The 14,055-nt window shown below is 33.7% G+C and overlaps 1 protein-coding gene across 1 annotated transcript in view; it reads left to right on the top strand.

Annotated features, from left to right (window-relative positions):
- Window positions 1-14,055, top strand: part of SPEF2 (sperm flagellar 2) — a 77,927-nt gene that overhangs the window by 46,690 nt on the left and 17,182 nt on the right. Inside the window, exons 22-27 of the mRNA XM_058424087.1 lie at window positions 120-280; window positions 1,024-1,201; window positions 1,885-2,044; window positions 4,048-4,140; window positions 5,798-5,936; window positions 6,939-7,180. Coding sequence (XP_058280070.1) covers window positions 120-280; window positions 1,024-1,201; window positions 1,885-2,044; window positions 4,048-4,140; window positions 5,798-5,936; window positions 6,939-7,180 — 973 coding nt within the window. The remainder of the gene's footprint in view (window positions 1-119; window positions 281-1,023; window positions 1,202-1,884; window positions 2,045-4,047; window positions 4,141-5,797; window positions 5,937-6,938; window positions 7,181-14,055) is intronic.

Here is a 14,055-nt window from a genome sequence, read left to right as displayed (position 1 = left end):
AAACAAATATGACTGTGTTTCTTGCTCTCCCTCAAACTCTTAAGATTTAGAATTGCTTCTCCTAACATGTGATAACTGTGGTATGTTGAATTGCAGCTTCTTTGTCCTTTCTTTTTGAGGTTGAACTGGATCGTTTCCAAGATACAAAGAAACTTCTTCATGACTATTATATGGCAATGGAAGGAAAAATCCCAACAGAAGACACTCAAGATTTTACTAGAATCCCATTGTTAGATATTATTAATGGAGGGCAGAAGGAAGATCAAGACAAATCAAGAAGGTAGAAATGCAGTATAAAATTATACAAATATGAACAAATAGAATGTACTGACAGATTTTTTGTAGTACATAGGATTATATGTGTGTATATTTCAAAGGATGGAGAAATAATTTTTTTTAATTATTATTAAAAGCTGCCTCAGGGGGAAATCTATTGTTATAGAAATGTTTCCTTCTTTCCTTTATGTTGCTGATCGTTTACAGAGCAATTCGCACATATGTAAGGTAAAGTATTGTTGTGGAACATTAGTAGGTTTAAAATTTGTGCCAATAAATAAAATTAAATGTCATAAATTTTATGTAAATGTGAATAAATTATTTGTTATCTAATAACAGATGCAAATCAAAGCAACCTACAAATATGCACCAAACTGAATGCCATATTAAAAGATGAGGGATACCACCTGATACTTTCACATTATAGAAAATGCTATCAGTAATAATACCTGATTTTTAAAACTTAATTAGAGTGAATTTAGAAATTATCCGGGTAATGAAACTGTGTTTAACCCATGTGGAAGATCACATAGTCATTTGATGTAGTTTATCCACCTTTCTTATTTTTTAGCTGTTACACTTAAACTGGACAGTTTTCTTATCATATACACACCTCAACACTTTTGGTCATAAGGAAAGTTCCTCCCTTTTTTTTGCTATTGCAAATTTTGAAAATATTCTTCAATGTCTATATTAACACTTTTTATAAAGCAGTAGATAAATTATTCCTTATATTTTATTTTTGAGGATTCCTCTAGTTTCTTGGAAACTGCCTTCACCAGGTAATACCAAGTCAAAAAACAGTGGAACTCAGCAGGAGCATCTTAAGGATAAGAATTCTGAAAACAGAGTGACCATTTATAGGAACGATGAAAATCTTATTACTAATACATGGCAAACAGCAGTAACAGCAGTATCAGATCTGGTATGGAATGTTTTATTTACTTAAAGATTTCTGGATTGTACAAAGCGCCCCCATTCAGTAGGCAGCCTAAACACATAATCTTTGGACTGTGTATCTCAGTTTCATATGTCTTGCTTCACCACTGATACTTCCATTGAATACATTTGTAGTTCTATGAGGAAAATATTGTAGTCTGTGTTTTCAGAATATTTCAAATGTTGCCTCTATATATCTTCTTCCATGATAAACTCTTCTCTTATCCCTCAATAGAAGCGTGAGAAGATGGACAAGTTTAATCCTGTTATGCAATGTTTGCTCAAACATTTCACATGTTCAGACCCTATGGTTACTTTATTTTTCTATATAGCTAAAAGTAAATTAGGTGAGCTTTTCTCTTTGATCAATTAAAATAAATTAATTTCCATGTAACTCTAGGCTTGCTTTGTGTACTGTTGATTCTTGCTTTTCTAACATTTTCCTCAGGCACAGGCAATGACTGCAAGAATTAAACTCAGTATGTCTCTGTCTTGCATTTTTGCTGCAGAATTTTATTTTTGATAAAGAATCAAAATTTAATCAATTAGTTAAAATACCTCCTTTTTTTTATTTGTAATGTGTCTATGTCTCATCAAGTGCTTTCAGTTTAGGCTATTTAAAACAGTAGTTGCACAGAGCTGATACTATGTACTGTACTATGTGTCAAGGTAACAGCTGAAATGGAGTTTAGAGAAATGGAGGAAGAAAAAGAACGTCAGCTGAAACAGAAAGCTTCGAAAGCTGCACAGAAACAACCAGGCAAAGCAGCTGGAAAAGATACCAAAGGTGCCAAAAAGGCATCTTCCAAACCACCTACTAAAAAAAAAGGTATTTAAAATGCAGACTTTGTTTTAGCAGTGCTTGAAATTACTGAAATGTAAATATATGAATAATACAGAAATTAGTAATCCAAGACATTTAATTTGGATTTAATTTCTCTTTTAAAATATCAAATGTGACATCAGTATGAAAATCTGGTACTGATAAAGGAGGGGAAAGGCTTTTGGATGGCAGTTGCATTTATTTAAACGTGTATAATCATTATATGTAGAAATAAATATTCTAAATTGAAAGTATCATTTTTTTTCTTAATGTTGTATATTGGAATGGAACAATTAAAGCTAGTTTATCAAGTTAAATAAAATTAATTTCTGTCTACTTGACAGCTGAAGTCCTAAAAAAGAGCAGATTCTTATTGAGGTAGATCTTGCACATAGCCCTGTCCCACCAGGTGAAAATACAAAATTTATTTACAGGAGAGAAAAACAGCCAGTGTGCTGGAAGAGATTGTGGCACACAAGGCTGTTTCTACATTTTCTCACAACTATTTCATTGTGCAGGTAGTAGTTTATGTAAGGTTCACCTTTTGTCTGCAGTATGTCATAACATCAAGAGTAAGTGAGGCCTGTAGCCTAAACTTCTGTGTCTTTTGTTAAGGCATTCTATGCAGCAAGAGAAAGGTTCAAGCCTTGTGGGTACAGGGTAGCTTCAAATTCAGGTACTCTGTTTCCAAATGAGAAAGCTGTAACTGCAGAGTTATTGTGCATAACACAGTTGGCTTTTTTTCTTTGACAGAAATTTCATTTGCACTGTGCTCAGTTCTCTCTCTCTCTGGTTATTTCTGCCCATATAGAGTGAACAAAAGCATAGCCTTGCAAATACTTAGCCACTTGTGAATCCCAGGGAGCCTTAGGCTTAGCTTAGCATCTCAATTCAGCCAAGAGAGTAGCAGATTTTCAGACTTCCAGAAAAGTTCTGTGATAAAATTCAGCAGCTGTTGCACGCTAAGTGGCTAGTTTGGAGTTGACTTCTTGTTGGAACTAAATTTTTGTTCAGACCTGGTATAAGATTATCTGAAATCCCAAAAACCAGAACTGCACCTAGAAAGCTATGCATTCTTCCTAATAGAAGATGAAGTATGAGCTGATGGATTTGTAACTGAAGTATTGACTTTGATTTCATTTTAAATACAGTGTTACTATAGTGTTCCTGTAACATGACAACTCCCTAGGACAGAGCTATGGGCTGGTACAGAGTGATAAAACTTACCACCCATATTTTTATGACTTCCAGAATTGACCATTTGTTTTATTTTGACCTTATGTATCGTGCAGATATCATTATATTTTTTATGTAGCATCTTTAGCTGCTCTTCTTCTAGAATAAAGAAATCTCAAATATTTTAATATTGTTGAGTCATAGTCAAAGTCATGTGGCTACAGAATTCCATGCAATCCCTAAAAACATGATAAAATACCCTTACAATATCTCTTTGTAGATAAGTAAGTCAAAACAAAGTGGAAATGCAGGTTTGAAGGGGCATGAAATAACTGATCTCTTTTTTTTTTTCCCCCTCATTTTTTTAATAGCATAGTTCTTTTCACTGCTTTGAAGGTAACTACTACCATAACATTTTTACTATAGTTTGTTAAACTTGATTTTATTCCAGAAGAAACAAGTATTATTCAACATACATTTATTTATGTTCTGGTTGTGATAAATTGGTAGGTACTAGAGTCAAACAGGACATTCTGACCATCTAGGATCAAATGAGAGGCATGCTTATTCAATCATGATTTTCCATTCAGGAATACATTTTAGGGTGTTATTTAACCAACTTTAATATAGTTGTATATGCTGGGGTATTTTTAGGCAGTGTTAACCTTATCATGACTTGCAGATGTAAATCCCATTTGACATCTAAGTATCTACCTTTGCATTCTCTTAAACGGTCACGTCAAGTAAGGTGGAAAATGTAATTTTTTCATGATACACAAATTTACAAGCAGAGTCCAAAGACTGACAGGTCTGTTTACCTGCAGGAGCAAAAGACACTCCAGCTCCTATAGACCCAGAAGAATTAAGGAAAGAAGAACTGGCACTTAAAATAAAGCAAGAATATTTTAGTGCCTTGAAACATGAGGGTATGTTACTATTTGGTTACTTATATTGGTAGGTGATTGTTATTCCTAATTTGGTTAGGGTGCTAGTCAGTACTAGCCAGAGACAGTAGGCAAAATGGATGGATAAGAAAGGAAGAGAAGGAGAGACAGTCGTGTCTGGAAGAATCAAGAAATAGTGTGGTAATCATTTGTCATTCTGTGGTAAATAGACTGAAGGTCCTAATATGATTTTCATTCCTTTTGTCTTCTGTTTCATTTAACCTAATTTAATTTGCTATGACTAAATAAATATTCATCATGAGAGAAAAGGCCTAAGTCGTTACTCACACTTCAGTATTCAATTGAATTGCATTCAGTATTTGAAATGTTTTGTTCAGGGAAAGAATTTGTTGGCAGTTGCATATTTCATTGATGTTTTTCTCTGATTACCTCCTCTTCAAGCAGCATGGGATTAAAGCAGCCAGGACACACATTTTGTTTCTCCTTCCAAATTGCTTTGTGGACAGACTCTTCCAAAAATACATGTTGTTCAGTCATTCTGTCTCTTTGTCTGTTTTACCCAGTAACTTTGAAACAAAATGGTTCATTTCAGCCAACAGTAGATGTTTGAAGAAAGGAAGTCCCAAATCAAAAATGGTTTGAGAAATTTTTTTTAGGATAGGTTAAGACTAGAAGAAAGACTGTTTTGTCCTTAAAGGGAAGATAGAATGCAACTTTTATTGGTTCTATTTGGCAACAGTTGGCAAGCCCATCATCATACGGTACCTCTTTGGTGGGCTAACTATTGCATAGCATTTTATTATGAAAGATAGAGGGCAAACATCAGTTATTGAACAAAACACAAGCTCATAAGGGTTCTTTAGATCCAGTCAGAGCAAATGCTTGGACATCTACATCTTTCACACTGGTTTAAGACAAAAGCAGTTCAAGAAGAAATATTCTAAGATTAACCCTTTGAGGTAATGAGAAGAATTGTAATAACTTTGGAGACTCTAATTTCATGAAGATGAATTCGAGTGAGTCATTAACATGTTCAAGATGTACATTTACATTCAACATGTAGTGAGTCATTAACATTTTTCTTGACATTGCTTCATTTTCATCCTATATGTAAGAAAAAAGCTGAGAACTTAAGGAAGGCTGAATATAATGAGCTCTATTTCCTATTTGCACAGACACATAGCTAGTATTTGAGAATCATAGTTTTGCTTGCAGCTTTGTTATCCAGTTACCTTTTGGTAACTTGTGGTTTTCATTATACAGGTACATAGAGTCTAGCAAAGACACTAGTTGTGTATAGTTGCTAAGTTTTTAACATTGATTTAATATTTAATTTCTCTGTTGCATCAATGTATCTTGCCTTTTATTCTGTTAATGTTAAGACAGCAGCTTTGTCAGTGATCTGTGCAGTACCTACCTCTGAAAATACAGGGAGACAAAAATTGTCATGCACTTACTTCTGTAACGTACTGAGAGCAGCTGCACAAAGATCATGTAGAGAAGCCACAATTACAGCAGCATTAATTGTGCTACAGAAAGGTGACTAGCCAGGCAGCAAGTATCCTCTAAGGTACTTTTAGCTAAAAATAGTTAAATATGCTGGGCTTTAGATGCTTAGACTGAGAACATTCCTCACATTTTATAAATATTATTCATTATGACTTTACCATTTAAACAGAGGCAGACATAAAATCCCGGCTAGAACTTATAAAAGAAAAAGCTTTAGCATTTCTAGAGGATCTAAAATTTAAAGCAGAAGAGGCTTATAAAGATATGGAAAAGTGGCTTGGATCCACCTTCTTGGAGGAAATATCAAGGTAACATGTATCAATTTTAAACAGGATTTTTTTTTTTTTTTTTTTTTTTAACCTTGACTATGATAGTAAATATAGTTGTTTCTGGAGATAGAAGTAATTTGGAAAAAATGTAGAAAATAATAATTTTCTTTAGTTTTATCTTAGAAACCTGAATGCTAATAACTCATTTCATGGCTGATTAAAATGTTCTCCTTGTAGCTGTAAAGGTAATTATCATGCTATGCTAATTCTTTCAGGGACCATTAAAAAAAAGTTCTCTTTCTCAATTTTTCTGTCCTAGTAAATAAAATGCACGTGGAATGCCTATAGCATGTTAGACTAGGTGGCATAGAATGTCCAATGTCTATATCATTAAAGGGCTTTTCCTCTCTTAAGGAAAGGAGTGGCTTTGCCATTTCCAAAGTGTTTCTGGCCTATACTAACTTTTGAATCATTACTGGGGTAGTGCTGCTTGATCTGTATCATGGCATGACCAAGAAGAGAGGCATAAATGGAGAATGTGAAGGCTTTAACAGGCAATAGCTCAAAGAGGCAAAACCTCTTTCTTCCAGCCAGTTTTATTTGCTCTCCTGACATGTGCTAACAGAGACACAGTATTTACAGAATATCATATCCTTTGACCTGACACTCCAAACCAAATCTGTTGTTCCACATTATAGACCGCTGATGTCGTTCCCTGTATAAATTGTACTCATTTCACTTGAAACATGAGATCATATGCCTTTCTAGTATGCTAGCCTAGAAAGTGCTTTCATTTTTTTCCATCAGGTCTTTTCTGTGTCTTGGATCTGACTTCATTTAAATTTCTGACTATAGTCAAAAGATTTCTTGCAGCCAGTGGAGGAGTAGACTTCATGATGGTTTTGGTAGTTACAGAATTCACACAGAGGATTTGAAATTCTTACTCTAGGAAAGCTTTAAAAGCATAAACACATTAAAATTTAAAGCTATGTTTTTAACATTGTATATTATACTCATGAGTTTCTGCATTTACACTTGCAGTGTTGAAAAACTGGTAGAGGTTGCACGACATCATATTGAGAGTTCTAGCAAAATCCAATATGAAATGATTTTAGAAGGAACAGATTTCTTCATCAATAGCAATGTAAAAATGGTTCCTGACCCTGTTCCTGAACCAGTTCCTCCACCAGAATTTCAACGCATAGAAACCTCTGGAAGTAGTACTCTAACTATTTCACAACTTGCTACATTTCATAAGCAATTTCTACAGCTGGCGCCTAAAGGTAAGAAATTTTTTCCTTTTAACTCCTGGAGGACTGTTGGTTACCTACTTAAAATCTGGAGTAATTGGGAGTTTAGTTAGTTATCTATATTGCTGAAGATAACATTACTTATCTATATTGTTAAAGATTGTACTGCAGTTAAAGATCCCGGTACATAGAAAAGCAAAGTCATAGTGGAGGATAGTGAAAGTGTGGAATAACAGACCACTTGAAAGGTTTTAATGGCTTTCCTATGGGCTTTTTATTGTCAAGACCTCATATTTAATGTTCATCTAACAGGTGTCTCTGTAATAGGTTTTTAGTACAGTGTGTATCATATTTATTTTGGTTAAATATGCAAATTTTTAAATTGTTTACTTATTGAGAGCTCAGTGAACACAGGTTATATTATTTTAAAACGCAATTTTAAAATTATCAGTATTTTCATCGAACTATTATGTAGGGATATTTGCAGAGTGTTTCATTTGTTCCATTTCATATTTGCACCAATGTTCCATATTATAAATTTAGTATTATTGCCACTAAGATTGTGAAATATGATGTGTAAACAAGTGCTTACAATTCAAGATCTAACTCTTCCAGTGTAATAAGGCCACAAAGGCACAATGCAACTGAGTTTAATTCTATATTGGGAAATTCTTTTCTTGTCTATTTATAGAGCAATTCCAATTTCCTTTTGCATATAAGACGATTTTAGGCAGGAAGATATTTATGGTTTTCCCTTAGAGAGATGCATATCACCTCTAGTGTACAAGTGTAGATGTATGTGTAAGCATTTAATAATCTTCTGTAGAGACCTATTCTGCAGATAGTATTGCATATATAATGCCACACAAAACTAAAAATCTGTGTTTGTAATCATTTACATTGACATAGAAATGAAACACAGATACCAGTTTGATTGGTACTGCCACTTAAAAAGGGTTTTTTTCTGTTTTAGATCATTCATGATTAAAATACTTAAAACTAAAAAAAAATTTGTTCATTACAAACTTTAATATTCTTGACATATTTAGGACAGAACAACCACTTTCTTTGTAAATTTGTAATAATTAGCAAGAAAACAACTGAAGTCTTTATCAATCTACACTATCTCCCTTTTGATAGTATTATATTCACTAAAATGACCCAACATTACTTGCATGACTATCTGAAAAAGGAAATTTCTTGCCTTAGCAGTCATGAGACTCTAAAAGAATGCTGTTGCTTGTTCTCTGAGACAATGGGAAAGAATTGTTGTTTAAAATAAGGTCCCATACCCCATGTATTTATCTTCTGTTTGCTGACTATTAAGTTAAGATACTTACCTTTTTTGGATAGCTGAATTAGGATGGAAAGCACAAGCTGTGCAAGTCATCTTTTAAATGCTTCCTCCCAGTCTCTTTCACATTTTAAGACAGCATAAATCACATCCTAGGTTTCCTAAGGCAACCACTTCACTTCACTAGAGACGCCTTTCTTTCCTAAAAAAATGAGGAAAATTTTCATAGCCTTCTGTCTCCCCTTATTCAATAGAATGGTCAACAGAAAACACACATCTCAGTAGTTAGTCTCTCACTGAACAAAAAAGGGAAAACACTAAAGCACCAAGCACAGCTTCAGTGAATTTGTTGAACAGCATCTCTAAAGGAGGTACCAAAAGGTAACAAACAAACCCCTGTCTTGTAGAACCTCCAAAGATATCTAGATTTGCTGCCAAACATCTAATTTTTTCTTACTCTTACCGACCCCAGCATATCTCTCAGCATTCATAGTGGAAATACACATGGGGCATAGGCTATTGGGTGAGTCTAAACAGAATAAACCTACCAATCTCCTTGTAGTAGAATAGAAGTAGTAGTGAATAATAAATTTCCTAAAATTGTTCCAAAAATTGGAAATTAGGCCTTTCTAAAGTATCATGGAGATTACATTAAGCATATTTTTACTTAGAGATGCAAGCAAAGAATAACAAAAGAGGGGTGATTATATTAGAAGAAATTATAAATATGTATTATGTAAACAGGTTTCTCACAAAATATTTGGTAAATGTAAAAGGAGGTCTTTTCAAGATATATTTAACAAATTGCCAAAGTTAAAGCTAAAAGTGGGAGTGCCAGTATACTTTAAAATGTTTGATGTTCATGGAAGAATTCTTATGAAACAGTTTTGTGTTTCCTAGGAATCTAATGTTTTAAAGAACTGCTGATTCTTCTCAGACAACTTTGTGCTGTCCTGCACACTTGGTTCTCCATGGAAGCATATTATTCTCCATTCTAAGCACCAACGGACAAAAAAACAGCCTGTGCTTGACCTTCCTGCCTACTGACAGTCTTTCATTTGAGAAAAAAAAATGTTTTATTATTATCTCAAGTGCTATTGCTCAAAGTCAACATAAGTCTGCACTAAATAATTTCACTACTCTTTGATCAAGTTTTTAATGGTGCTCTAATGTAGTACCTTGGGAGTGCTTTTTCATAGGAAGAGCTGTGAGTCTTAAATGGAAGGAATAACATTCACCTCTTTTCTCTCTTACAGTCTTTTTGAATGCATGTTTTTCTTATCATCAAAATTAAAATATCTATTAGATCTCATCTCCTTTGATTCCCTTCAGCACTATGATCTTTTATAACCACATCTCTTGTCATTTCAATTAGCATGCGTATGGAACATCTCCATTGTTTTCTACAGCTGTTTCAGAGAATGCAGTTTGGGTGTGGCTTTGCATTACCAAGCAGATCAAAGTAGATTCTATCCCAGATTTGTACTCCATTATATGACTGAGTCACACAAGAGGATTTAATTTTTTTTTTTTCTTTTTCACAGGCATGATCCTTATGAACCATTCCAGTTTAATTACAGAAATGATTCTGTAATTAGGTAAAACAGATAGGCACCAGTCAGGTTTAAAAAAAAAAAAAATCAAATAACCAAAAAAAAAGTTCAAACCCCGCCCCTAGTTATAAAGCTATTAAATAGTCTGCTAAGATGTAAACATAAGGAACAACCAATGGCTATATTGCATTGCTGTTTGTTTTAAATTTGTGAACTTGTGAATTGAATTTTGCTATGTTGGTAGTTTTGGAGCACAGTTATATTAAAGTATGTGTGTAGTTCAGCTGAAAAGTTATCTTTTCAATGGATTATTTTATTGAGTCAGAATTATATAATTACCCTGGATAATGTCTACAGATTACGCTTTCTTTCCCCAAGCATTTTTGTAGAAACAATTGAAGAATAGTAATTACCTGACTTTGATGCAAATAGAGATTTAAGTGCATATGAGAGCATAGGAATAGTTTAATCATTTTTAGGTTATGTCTTTTAAAGACTATTTATCTTCAATGAGTTTTTTTAAAACTTGAAGATGTGCAGGTTTTAAGTTTGTGGACAGAGGAAGTCTCTCTTTCTAGCTGAAAACTTTGTAATTCTATCAATAGTATAATTTATACTTCCTGTTATGTCTTACTCAGTCATGTGTGTTATTTAATTTCAGAAATTTGTGGAGCACATTTAACATGTTTGTATATGTTTTTGTGCATTTGAATATATATATATATATAAAAATATAATTTTAAGATGTCAATCAGCAGGAAAGAGGACCTTGCTCCATGTAGCATGTCGCAAGCAATAAAAATACCTTAATTCTCAGTGCCTCTAAGTTTAAAATCCTAATTCTTACTATTTAATGAAGATTGGACATAGCACCAGTAATAATTAGTGAATAAATTCTGCAAATATTTACAGATTAAATTGACCTGTAGGGAGTGCTGAGTCTATCAGCAACTTGGATGAAAAGTGTCACATTTTTGAGACTCCTATCTTTTTCATATAAGGGTAGAAGTATCCCGTATTACTACCTTTTAGAGTCCTAAATTTAGAAGAATAGGATTCAGCCCTTTATTTTACTCATTCATCCTTATAAAATTGCTGTGGAGTCTGGTGTGTAATTTTCAAGGGATTATTATCCAAAGCTCTAGTCAGGAGCTGCTATGGAGACACTTTTTCTCAGTGAAAAGATAAGGGAATATTAATCTCTTCAAACGTTTTGGTAAAATTTGATGATAAGGGAATAAATGGTGACATAATTCTCATCTCTACTGACTGGTGAATAATAAAGAAATAGTCTCTTTTGTATATCTGCCTTTTAACTGAGGCATAGTGTTTGTTCTTTATTTAGATGTCATAGGTTCCAGTTAATGTGTCACAGTCCTGGTTCACAAGGTGTAGTGTAAACTTATGCTGCTGTCATTCATAATGCTTCTTTTTAAGTGTTTGTTTTTTCTGTTTTCAGTTTCATTAGTGGTCATAATCTTAATGTCTTCACTTATTAATTTCTTTGCATTTTTTAAAGCTTCTGCACTGTTTACTGAAATATGTAAAGGCTTGCCAGTCATTGTTTGTATCAGGGAATGATACTGCCTTTTAAGAAAATTTTAATGAAAAAACAATTCTACCTAGTGTAGCTTTTCCTACATTAGTTTTCTTGATTTCATTTGATAACAAACTTTATGCGAAGAAGTTGCTTCATAAGTAGTACAGTCTGGCTTCCTTTTGTATCCGCTATTCTTTCCATAGTACAACTACAACAGATCCTACCTTTTCCTATATTTCCAGTTTCTTTGTGTGAATTGAAAAAAATGTTGGAAACACTAGAGCCCCATATAACCCCTAGTAATAGTGGATCACAGGTCAAAGAAGGATTTCTAATCCCTATTTCCCTAATCACCAGCAAATTTCCACAGGTTTCCATATACCTAAAGAAGTGGTAGACATGACAGAGATGTTAAAATGTTTTTGTCCCTTATGCCCTTTTTACTTCTCATGTTGCAGGTCCGGTTCTCCAGCCCTCCACCTCTTTTTCACCTTACCTTGTGGTTTTGTGTCTGCCTAATGAATCTTTTTTAATCTTTACTGTGTGTTAAGAATATTTCTCTTCCTCTTTTCAGTTCTGTGTATGGTACCTGGGCACATGTTAGAAAAACCCCCTGCGACACTTCATTTTGCTGTCCATGTGGATAACAGCTGCTACCTCAGATTTTAAGTTCCTTACAAGAGTCATTCATACTGGAAATGTATTTAAAGTGCATGTTCCTAGCTTCTTTTCTTAATATTATGGCCTTTTACGATGCTTTGAAAAGAATGGAACAAACTGTCACTTCTTTCAACAATGGAACAAACAGTTCTCACAAATTGTATAAAATGTATATATATATCTAAACATTTGCTCCTTCTTCTAAAATAGAAAAGAGTGGCATACAAAAACACTTTCTCAAGACTTTTTAAAGCACTGGAAATAGTATTTCTCTCTATGATTAGTCTAATATACTCATTAATTTTACATCTTTGACGTACACATCACGATAAGGAGGGTGGAGAGTCAGATTTTAGGTCACCTGCAGTTACTTTTGTTATTTCCCCGTGAACAAATAGATTTCTCATTTTATTGCTTGCATTCTGCATGCAATTTGTCTTGCTTATTTGATTGCTTTCTTTTCAAACTCCTAAAAATATGGCAGTGATGTACTAAAAGAATCATTAAATTACTGGCCAAAAGTGGGAGATAAATGGGATCTAGAAATAAAATTTTCAAAATGTCAGCTTATGGGATTTGCTCCTACAAAATGCAAGGGTGATCATCTTCAGAACAATTTGGGAAAAGCTGAGAGCAATCTCAGTGCATTAAGAATGTGTATACAGTTCTGAAAGTAGTAATAATATCATTTGCAGGTAAATACATTTTAAGAAGATCATGTCAACTACTACGTAACATCTTAGGCATTCTGTGTCAGGTTTTTTATTTTTTATTTACATACTTGCTCTAAGTTAACATTTCTGCTAATGGCAGGTATGATGGACACTGTAATCAGTTTGTGACTTCAGCAGTATTTTCTGGAGACATTTTGCCTAAAAGACCATTCCGAATTCCACTACATAACTTTTCCCTGTTTCAAAAACAACATTGATGTTGCTTCATTTCATGGGTTGTATACTCTGACAAACTTCTAATAATCAAAATCAAAACTGACCATTTCTTACAGGAATCCTTGGTAACTTTCAAGTGATTTAAGAATAGATCTGCTTTCCTTGTTCTCTTTCATGACTGTTCATTTCAAGTCACACTGTTGTCCCAAATTAACAAGATAAAAATGGACAAAAAAAGAAAAGATACAATTCATGTTTTATCAAATAAAAATTATTTTATGTTTAGTTGTTTCTTTTTAAATTATAGCCATAAGAGCACTGAAGGAATTTAAAAGCAAGACTAATTCTTCTAGCAACAGAGAAGTTGGTGACAGAGGGAAAGAGAAGAAAGATTTGGAATGTCAGAAAACAAAGAAGAATCACCAGTTTCCAAAAATATGGCTAAAAAAGTACTCCTGGTTAAAATATGATGATGAAAGGGGAATAATGTTTTGTGTACCATGTCATAAACATAATGTGGATTTGGGGGAAAACATTCATAATTTTTGTTCTGGCACTGATGACTTCAAACTTGAATTTATAAACACACACCAGAGTAGTGAAGCTCATGCTTGGGCTATCTGCATGGAAGCTGCCAGTTCTGCTTCACCAAATACAACTTCTGCTGAGCAGATGTTGAAGAGCATGAACTCTATAGCATTGAGTAGGGTGGAAAATATTTTTAGAAGATACCATGCTATTGCTAAATCTGGCTTTCCCTATGCAGACCCTGACGGAATGTGCAATCCAGATAAGCTTTTACATGACTTTTCTCAGACTTGTCCTTCTGAAGACTTCCCTACAGAGGCAGAACAGATCCATCTTCCCATTCCTGATTATTAATTAACAGATTAGTCTTCACATAACAAGTACCCTTAGAGACAGGAATGACTAATACTCTTCCCAGCTTCAACTACTTTTTATTTCCCTGT

This window comes from Hirundo rustica, chromosome Z, assembly GCF_015227805.2.
Source record: "Hirundo rustica isolate bHirRus1 chromosome Z, bHirRus1.pri.v3, whole genome shotgun sequence".
Classification (NCBI taxonomy): domain Eukaryota; kingdom Metazoa; phylum Chordata; class Aves; order Passeriformes; family Hirundinidae; genus Hirundo; species Hirundo rustica.
This window is presented reverse-complemented; position numbering and strand designations above follow the sequence as displayed.